This window comes from Chrysochloris asiatica, unplaced genomic scaffold (assembly GCF_000296735.1).
Source record: "Chrysochloris asiatica unplaced genomic scaffold, ChrAsi1.0 scaffold00196, whole genome shotgun sequence".
NCBI classification, from domain to species: domain Eukaryota; kingdom Metazoa; phylum Chordata; class Mammalia; order Afrosoricida; family Chrysochloridae; genus Chrysochloris; species Chrysochloris asiatica.
Window position 1 is genome coordinate 5,864,739 of NW_006408714.1, and position 10,889 is coordinate 5,875,627.

The 10,889-nt window shown below is 35.8% G+C and overlaps 1 protein-coding gene across 1 annotated transcript in view; it reads right to left on the bottom strand.

The window, feature by feature from the left end:
* The window catches only part of ANO5 (anoctamin 5), a 134,534-nt gene that overhangs the window by 4,398 nt on the left and 119,247 nt on the right, over positions 1–10,889 (bottom strand). Inside the window, exons 18-20 of the mRNA XM_006872399.1 lie at positions 9,173–9,303; positions 6,413–6,618; positions 4,071–4,249 (exon numbers count right to left, since the gene is read on the bottom strand). Of these exons, the coding sequence (XP_006872461.1) occupies positions 4,071–4,249; positions 6,413–6,618; positions 9,173–9,303 (516 nt within the window). The remainder of the gene's footprint in view (positions 1–4,070; positions 4,250–6,412; positions 6,619–9,172; positions 9,304–10,889) is intronic.

Genomic DNA, 10,889 nt, shown 5'->3' on the forward strand with positions numbered 1-10,889 from the left:
AAGCAAACCTATGGTTTGCTATGCCAGGAACAATAAATTGAAGAGGAATGACACCACATTCATCATTCATGGTCAGAAAGAACATTTCAAGATTTACTTTGTAGTAGAACACTGTCTGTGATAGGATAATACCAACACACTTACAAGGTAGACCAGTTAATAAGACTATCATTCAAATTTACCCACCAACCACTAAAGTCACAAATGATAAACTGAAGAATTCTACCAACTTCTTCAGTCTTAAATCAATTAAACATGCAGTCAAGATGCACTGATGATTACTGATGATTGGAAATAAAGAAGAAGGATCAGTAGTTATAAAATATGCCCTTTGGTGATAGAAAAGGTACTGGAAATTGCATGATAAAATTTTGCAAGACCAACACTTTATCAACAACTGAAAAGGTGACTATACATATAGACCAGGCCAGATGGAATACACAGGGATCAAATCAATTACATCTGTGGAAAGACACAATGTAGAAGCTGAATATCATCAGCCAAAACAAGGCCAGGGGCAGACTATGAAACAGATGATCTATTGCTTATATGCAAGTTCAGGCTGAAACTGAAGAAAATGCAAACAAGTCCACAAGAGCCAAAACATGACCTTGCATATATTCCACTGGAATTTAGAGACCATTTCATGAACAGATTTGATGCTAATGAACTAAGACCAGAAGCTGTCATTAAGAACATCATACATGAAGAGAAAAAAGGTCCCTTAAAAGACAGGAAAGAAAGAAAATACCAAAATTGATGACAGAAGAGACTGTGAAACTTGCTCTTGAATGTAGAGAAATGAATGTGACTGAAGAAACAATGAGCTGCTGAAAAGAAAATTTTACAGGGCAGCTCCAAAAGACAAAGTAAAGTATTATAATGAAATGTACAAAAACCTGGAGTTAGAAAATCAAAAGTGAAGAAATGTTCAGTATTTCTCAAGCTGAAAGAACTGAAGAAACACATTCCAATCTCAGGTTCAATACTGAAGGATTCTATGGGCAAAATTCAGGAGAAAGTTGAGATTTAGCTCCTGCAAAGATTGACAGCTTCAGAAACCCTATACAGCATCACTATGCGTTGGCACCCACCCAACGGTACTTAGCAACAACAACAGTGGCCAAAATTTTGAACAATGCAGAAAGCATCAAAAGACAATTTTAGGAGTACACAAAGTCACCATACCAAGAAGAATTGGCCTATGTTCAATTTCAAGAGATAGCACATGGTCATGAAGGAAGAAGTCTAAGCTGTATTGATGAAATTTGTGAAAAACAAGGCATCAGAAATTGATTAACATTATCAGTAATATCACTTGCAAGTAAAATTTTTGCTTAAGATAGTTAAAAAATGGTTGCAGCAATACATCAATGAGGATCTCTCTGAAAGTCAAACTGCATTAAGGAATGAGGGAAAACATGGCTAACATCAGTTGGGTCTTGACTGAAAGCAGTAGATACCAGAAAGATGCTTAGTTGTGCTTTATAAACTATGCAAAGAAATTTGCATGGATTTTAAAAAATGATGGATAACTTTGTGAAGAATGAGAATACTAGAACACTAAATTGTGCTCATGAGGAACCTGCACATAGACCAAGAGGCAGTCGTTAGAACAGAACAAGGGTTTAAAATCAGGGAAAGTATGTGTCAGGCTTGTATCATATCACCATATTTTATTCAATCTGTATACTGAGCAACTAATCCAAGATGGTGAATTATCTGAAGAAGAACACGGCATCAAGATTGGAGGAAGACTCATTAACAATCTGAGATACACAGATAACACAACCTTCCTTGCTAGAAGTGAAGAGAACTTGAAATACTTACTGTTGAAAATCAAAGACTATAGTTTTCAGTATAATTGCAAATAAATGCAAAGAAAATTAAAATCCTAAAAACTAGGCTAATAAATGATATTATAGTAAATGGAGAAATGATTGAAGTTGTCAGAGACAACTGGATTTTACTCAGATCCACAATCAATGCTCATAGAAGCAACAGTCAAGAAATCAAAAGTTAAATAGCAGAGTTGTCATTTTGGGGACTAAGGTGTGTGTAACCCAAGCCATGGTGTTTTCAACAGCTTCATATATATGTGAAAGTTGGACAATGAATAAAGAAAGTTACAGAAGAATCAATACATTTGATTTATGGAGTTGAAAAAAAATATATTGAAAATACCATAGACTATCAGAAGAAAAAGTCAATTTGTCTTGGAAGAAAGCCAGAATGCTTCTTAGATGTGAGGATGGCAAGATTTGGACTCGAATACTTGGGCCATGTTAGGAAGGAGAATGGACATCATACTTGGAAAAGTGGAGGTCAGTTAGAAAACAGGAAGACAATGAAGGCTTGATATAGTGGCAGCAACAATGGGCTCAAATATAACAATTATGAGGCTGATGCAGAACCAGGCCAGTGCTTCATTCCGTTGTGCATAGGATTGCTATGAGTCAGAACCAACTCTACAGCAACTAACAACAACAACAACACAACAACAATTAAAACATTTATTTTACAGCATATAAAATTTTGATCCAGATAAACTGTATATTTAAAGTCACAAAATTAGTCAGGGTTGGAGATGAGTAGTTGAGACCCCTGACTTCTAGTCTGGAGTTCCATCTATTATATCATGCAGAACCATCATAGTGACTCAGCCCAAAAAATATATTGTATTTTAATTATCTGTAAGTGGATATGTCATTATATACAATACCTATAACGTCCAAACATATCTTCTCCTCTCATCCCATAGTAAAGCTTTTATAAGGCCACCTAGTCTGGTTAAGTATGGCTAAGACTGACCATTTTATGCAATAGTTAAATTTCAATATCAGTGCTTAAGATAAAATTTTTATTATAAAAAATTAGCCTTAAAAGCCTTAAATCCCACTGAAAGTAACAACAGCCAACATTAAACAGTGTCAACAAATATTGTTAAATGCCTTTGAGTCTGTTCCAACTCGTAGTGACCCTGTATAGGGTTTCCAAGGAGTGGCTGGTGGGTTTGAACTACTGAATTTGAGGTTGGCAGTCCAGTGTTTACCCTACAGCATCATACCAGGAATATATATCATTCATCTATCTATCTATCTATCTATCTATCTATCTATCTATCTATCTATCTATCTATCTATCTATCTAATACAAGTCCATAAGAACAAAAATATGACCTAGACTATATCCTACCTTAATTTAATTTACATACCATTTCATGAACAGATTTGATGCATTAAACACTAATGACCTAAGACCAGAGAAGACGCGGATGACATCAAGAATATCATACACGGAGAAAACATGATATATATGTGAAATATGAAGTATCTGTGTGAGAGGACTTCATAAAGTTCAGGAGGAAATTCCATTACCTTTCAATTCCATTTTCCCACAAACTTTTGGAAGCCCCCTTGTATATAAACAGCTAGAAAGAGATGACATCAAAGAATCTGTTACTATGGATGAGTCAAATATGGACTATAGCAATGTGTTAAAAACTTTTGTTTTGCATGTGCTGCAACATTTAGTTTTTCTTTGTTGCTATCCCAGAGGATGCATTCCGTTTAAGGTTTAAATTTAAGGGTCTTGAAGTGTGGAAACACTAGTCACAAATTCAATTTCATACTCCTTCTAGGGAAGATACTCTTTAAGTGGGATGACATGACAGTGAATTCATGAATTTTATTGTTATTTCTCTTTCACTGTATTTCTTTGCTGAAGACATAAAGTTAAATTAAACTGTTAAATGCACATAAAATATGACCATTGTGCATGCTCTTTCTCTACTAAATCTTGGTACAGAAATGTTTTCAATAAATTAATAAGAAAAAATTTTAAATTGACATTATATTTGCTCATAGAATTGACCTACTTTTGAGCACTCTACCTCTCTATACCAGAATCATACAATGTATGAATTCTAGGATTAAAACACTCTATTTACTCAGGATTTTTTATAGTCCCAATTAAATCTTTTATATTATGAGAAAAATGAAGGGACTAGGGATTTAAGGAACACATTTAAAAGACAAAGTAAATGAAAACCTTAACAAACAAAAGGAAACCTGCAAGTGAGGATGTCTCGTTTCTCCGTGGGTGCAGTGCGGTTTGTAAAATCAGCAATTAGGAACACTGACAGGCTGTTATTGATGTATCCTCTCAAAGGTTCCGTGGCATTTGTTGAGTAGGCATAAAAGTAAACTAAACGGGGAATGATGTCCGATGTAAATGCAACAATAAAGGCCTGAAGGACAAAGTGAACAATGGAAAACATGAGCTGCTAATTCAAGCGTAAATATACCATCTCTGTATATCTTTCCACTTCATGAGCCTTCTGATTGTTTCAAAATTAATAAAACCCTTTGATGACTCATTTTAATATGCAACTCTTGGCCTAAAACAAGAACTATAGCTCATTTACACAGTATGGGATTACAGATACAGTATCCCATAGCTAGAAAGTGACTTGAGTTTAGAATGGAACCTAATTATATCGCTCTCTTAGAACCATGCTTTTTCCATTGCCTTGCTGTTTCCTAAGGCTTTGTAACAATGCTCTGTTGTCCTTTAACAAATTTAATTGCTTGTGCTAATTCTGTAAGTTACAGGAAATGACTAGATAGAAGACTTCTGGACAGTAAATTTATCACAGTTCTGTGATATTGATTCCATAGGGATGAAAATTTCCCATAATTTCCCAACATTTGAAATAGTATATATAACACACTTACTTGTTTTATTTATAACATAGATAACTCATTTCCAAAACCATTTGTTGTTGGTAAGTGCCTCCCAGTCGGTTCCAACCCATAGTGACTGTGTATAGGGTTTCTGAGAAGTGGCTAGTGGGTTAGAAGCGCTAATGCTGTGGTTAGCAGTGCCATCTTTATCCAACAGGGCCACACTAGGACTGTATATTTTTGGTGACTGACTGTTAAATACCTTTATCATTGCTTTCATCGTTACTCTACTCAGGTTTTCTATCACTTACTGAAAACATTTTGGAAAATTTCATTTTCTAAAAAAGTGACTATTTCAAATACATTAAAAAACTTATTGGAATAAATGAGTATAAAACAGTCACTTAAATTTTTTTTTTTAGCTCATTTGTACTCATTGTAATTGCTTTTTTCATGTTCAAGTTGGCCAGCATTTGTCTAACTGATTTGTCTTTGTAGTAAACCACACTTGACTTACTAACAATTGTTGTTTTCTAATTTGGTATCTCTGCCTATATGTTTAACAATTCTTTCTTAGTTTCTTCAGTTACATGCTTAGTTCATGTTTTGCAGTCTTCCTTTTCAAATAATGAAAACATTCATAATTAAATTTTTATGGATACTTTTATTAAATGTGGTTTTAACAGATTCTTATAGGTTCTCCTCCTGGTGTGGAGCTGTGGGTTAATGTGCTGGACTGCAAAATCACTTTGGATCGTGAGGTCAGCTGTTCAAGCTCACCACTTGCTCCTTGGAAACCCTATACAGGGTCGCTATGGCTCGGAATCAACTGGAAGGCACTTAATAACAACAACAAGGCTATAATTTAAGAAGCTCTGGTAGTGGTTACTCGGTTGCCAATGGAACACTTGACTGAATCTATAAATGGTTCTACAGGAGAAAAGACCTAGCTATCTGTTTTTGTAAAGATTGTTATTGTTGTTTGTTACGTGCCATTGAGTCAGTCCTGACTTACAGCAACCCCATATGAGGTTTCCAAGGAGCAACTCGTGGGTTTGAACTGCTGACCTTGTAGTTAGCAGTCCAGTGCTGATCCTACGGCACCACTCCAGGCCTAGGAAATCCTATAGGACAGTTCTACTGTGTTCTTCAGGGTCACAATGAATCAGAATTGACAGGACGGCACACAACAACATGCTTTTATTTCAATATTGTTTCCTTTTTAAAGAGGGCTTACACAGAAGAGTGAATGTAAGGGGTTAGATTTTTGTTTTCATTATATTATTACCAACTTATGCTTTTAAAACATTGTCACAGGTAGTATGCATGGTAAAATTTCTACTTTTGAAATTTGGTTTGCTTATCATTTTAACACAAATGCTCCATAAATACTTTCTGTTTGTTAGCACATAAATTTACTTGCATACAATAAATATGTATTATTCATATCCTTATGTCGCTAATTTTCCACGTACTTTATGGAACATGTATTATGATATTTGAATGAGAATGGTTTTATAAATTTCATTATATTTTAAACAGCTTGTATATCATAGATTTCTCTGAAATGCTTAGTGTATAAAAGTTCAGGAATATTTTGTGTTTATGGGCTGTCACCATGATGAGATCAATGCCATAAATACTGAACTAAACACCTTTCACATCTCTCCATCGCCAAGGAAATGAAAGACGATACTAAATCACTTCAGTGAATTAAGTCTACTTACATTAGTTGCAACAGAAAGGACAGCCATGCCATATAGAATGTCTTGCCAGACTCCTATGCTGTGAGCTTTAGCAGCTACAGGTCTCCTGTACTGAGTAGTAAGTTTCCAGGCATCAACTCGGATCTCTATAATATTATTCAAAAGAGCAAACAGAGGGGCCAGAGGAAAAGAGGCCACAAATAATGTAACAAATCCAAATTGGATAACTGTAGAGAAAAAAAAAAAAAGAAAAAAGCAAGAACTCATTATTATAGAGAGGGACAGTGGGAACATTTTAGCTGTCTCCTGCCACTTCCTTCAATTTATGAGGCTCTTCATCAGCAAAACGGTCTCTTTCCACCTGCCCACATCCTCTTCCCCATAGCTTTCTTACTAGGACTAGAAGAAGAAACTGGGCTTACGTTCTCCATTGCTTTTCCTTTTGAGATCTTACTTGTTTGAAGGATCTATTTTTCTTTGCTTTTCCTTATGGATTAAGTTTAGTTCTATGATGGCCTAGTCTTTATATTTACATATTAACACATTTGTAGAATAATCAAATTTTCTATCTTGCTAATGTATATGATTTTCCAGTACTCAGCATGTGCTGAGCATATAAAGGTGCTAAACTGTGAGCATTATAATGAATGCACTATGTAAGAACTGAAGCAGCCAAGAGAGAAAAAGTGCAAAATAAGTGAATTGAGTATAATAGGTGAATAAGGAAATCAATCATCTAAAGCAATCAGAACAAATTATAAGAGCAAAAATTATGCATTTTCCAGAATGAGGTATTTGTTACGTTTCTGATCCTCTGAACTATCTTGACATCTTTCTAAATAAGTATTATTTCTTCACTAACAATGAACAGAAATATTATGTGTCTTTCCACATTATTCTTTTGTTTGTAGCAATAGTTTTGGGTAAAAAACCCAAAAAACTCGGAGTTTGAACTTACCTAAAGACTGAAGGGAGAACAATGAGAACCTCAGAAATGGCTTTTAGTTAAAGGAGGAAAAACCCACCCAGTGTTCACGAGTTGTACTTTTAGATGAACCTTGAGTGTTTATGGATTTCACTGGATCAGTAGTATGATCTAGAAGCAAGTGAACAAATATGAACTGACTACCTCTCTGCTGCCTTCTCTACTGAACTAAAAAATATGAAATGAAGAGACAGTACTGTGCAAAATGTACCCCCAGATGGCACAAATGGTTAACATGCTTAGCTGCTAACCAAAAGGCTGCAAGTTCAAGTTCATCCACAGGTATGTTTTCTTTAGTTTGTTGTTGTACAGAAGCAGCACTAACTTTTGACCAAAATGCTCTAGGTTCAAATCACAGACTGCTGCTTAAAATATGTATGGCTAATGGAAGATTACTTAGTTTATCAAGTCTAATTCTCTCAAATGCAAAGTGCAGTAAATAATCCCTACTCAGCCGAAGTGTTCCCAGATTAGAGATGATGCACATAAAGCATCCCAAACAAACTCTTTCTTGTGCTTCAATAAATGGTAGTCAAACTTGATATGAAGTATTGACTTCAATTTTTTATTTGTAATAATCTGATGGATGCAGCAATTTATTGGAAATTTATACAATGAATTATAATTTGCAGTCAGAATATTCCTTAGAAGGGAGGATAGTAAGACTTCATCTTGTATACTTTGGGCATATTATCAGGAGGAACCAGTCCCTGAAGAAGGACACCATGCTTGGTAAAGTAGAGGGTCACTGAAAAAGATGTAGACCCTCAATAAAATGGATTGAACAGTAGCTGCAACAATAGGTTCAAACATAACAACCTCTGTGGTGCAGGACTGGGCAGTCCTGGGCTCCATTGTGCACGGAGTCACTGTGAGTTGGAGCCAATCTGATGGCATCTAGCAACAATCACCCCATAAAGCAAGGACCACCTAATTTTACAAGCAACTGTATCAAGTAGAAAATCTTTCTAACTGTCCTAAATTTATCTATTTTAATTCAGGTTTATAGATACATATTGCACTGAGGACTCATGAACAATCTCAGGTTCGCCTCATTCATTCCACTATGATGGTATGGGCCTTGAACATAAATAAAGGAAATAGTTTTCCTTAAATCCATCAGATAAGTAGAAAAGGCTGATTGAGAGGAATGGTTGAGTAGTCTAAATGAGAAGTTCACAACATTATTGCTCCAATATTTTCATCTCAAAATCTCTTCTATGTTCAATCCTTAGGATATTTTATGTATTTCTTGAGTCGAGTTTGGGTTTCCCTTATATAACTGCTTTTAGCCTTATTTTTATAAAGTAAAGGTATGTTCGACTCTGGAAATGATTTTCCATTTTCCCTCCATGTCAGTTAATTACAAATGCAGAGGAAAGAAAAAATAGCTATTAAAGCTAATTTGAGGCAAGTGTTAAACAGTGAACCTTAATTTATTTCAACAGTATTACTATTTTGAAAATCATTAAAATTGGTGTTTTGTAATTAAACTTAATTTTGACTTTTATTTGGTGGGACTGGGTAATAGTGAATCAATTGTCTCTCTGCTGATACATCTATATCTTCACCCACCATCCAATGATTGAGGTCTACTATGAAAGTACTGGACCTCAAGGTTGGTGGCAGTTCAAACTCCCTAGTCGCTCCTGGGAAACCCTATATAGGGTTGCTATAAGTTGAAACTGACTCGATGACACTTAAAAACATATACAAAGCACAAAGACATACTGAGAGCTGAAAAGACTCCTTTTACTCAGCCTAATCTGTGTTTCAGGGAAGTAGATGAAAATTACCTGTTTCTAAATACTCGTAGAAGAGACCAAGGTTCCCAAAACTTTCCAAGTCATGATCCTGCTCCCATCGACTATATAATTTCTCAGAGTTGGTCCGAGATTTTCGGCGTCTCCACCAATTTAGAAGAAAGCTGTTGGAAGTGAAATAAGTAAAGAAATGAAATAGAGTTAAAGAGGAAGGGTCAGAGAATTGGAGTGCTATGTCTAGAAATTGGAGTCAGAGATGTTAAGTGTAAATTAAGATCACAGACTAACTTTGAGATATGAGTACTGCTAACTTCCAAGTCAATATCTAGTATTCTCTTTACAATACATGTTGTGGCCAAGAGTTATTTATTAGGGTGGTTAATAATAGGAAGTGTTGAGGCTTTGTAGGATAAGCACCAGACTGCTAATCACAAGGTTAAGCCTACCAGCTACTCCACTGGAAAAGATGAGGCTTTTGGCTTCAGCAGAGTTACAGCCTTGGAAACCCTACATGGAGTCACTATGAGTTGGAACCAACTCAACAACAACAGATAATATCAACTCTCCCCACAGAAATATGTTTGCTCAGACAGAGTTCTAGTGAACAGTATGTGGAAGAGGGAGTTAGCACTGTTGTTGCTGCTGCTGTTAAGTGCCATCGAGTCAGTTCCGATCCAAAGTGACCCTGTATACAAGGAGTGGCTGGTGGGTTTGAACTGCCAACCTTGCAGCTCAAACTGGCCTTGCGGTCCAGTACATTATCCTGCAATGCTATACCAGGTGGTTAATGAGTACTGATGCCATGTTCTTCTTCATATGATCCAGCATCTCAGATTATCTGCTCTGCATATAGATTGAACAAGGATGGTGAAAGGATACAACTCTGGTGCACACCTTTTTTTTTTTTTTTTTAACAATTCAGTATCTCATTGTTCTGTTTGAACAACTGCTTCTTGGTCTATATACAGCTTCCTCATGAGCACAATTAAGAGTTCTGGATCCATAGTGATGATCCACACCATTGAACGTCTTTGCACAGTCAATAAAGCACAAGTAAATATCTTTCTGGTATTCTCTGATTTCAGCCAAGATCCATCTGACAATATCCTTAGTTCCAAGTCCTCTTCTGAATCTGGCTTGAGTTTCTGGCAAAAACCTTTCAATGTACTGCTGCAACACTTAACAACAACAAGAAGCAACATTTTATTTGCATGTGATATGAATGATATTGTTTGATGATTTCCACATTCTGTTTGGTCACCTTTTTTTTTGAAATGGATATAACTATGGATCTCATCCCACTGGTTGATCAGGTAGCTGTCTTCCAAATGTAATGATGTAGTGATTCTCTGTTTTGTAAGCTGATACGGTCAGGCTCCATTTTCACATAATACCAATTTTCACATAATGACCTGGTCTTTGGAACCTAACCAAGTCAATAAGCGTGTAGTCGGTGTAGTTTCTATGCTTAATCACATTATTGCTGTCACTGTTGCAGTCCATCTTTATTAGGGGTCTTACTCTTCTTTGCTGACCCTCTATTGTACCAAGTAGGATACCCTCTTCAGGAACTAATCTCTCCAAAGTCTGTGAGGTGATATTTCACCACTCAGTTTTAAGGAGCATCCTGTATGAACTTCCTTCAAGCTCAGATGTGCTCTCTTTTGACAGTTCATGATACATTCAATATTTTTCTCTAACACTAAACTGCGTCAATGTTAATTGTCCTTCAATCTTCTTTATTATACAG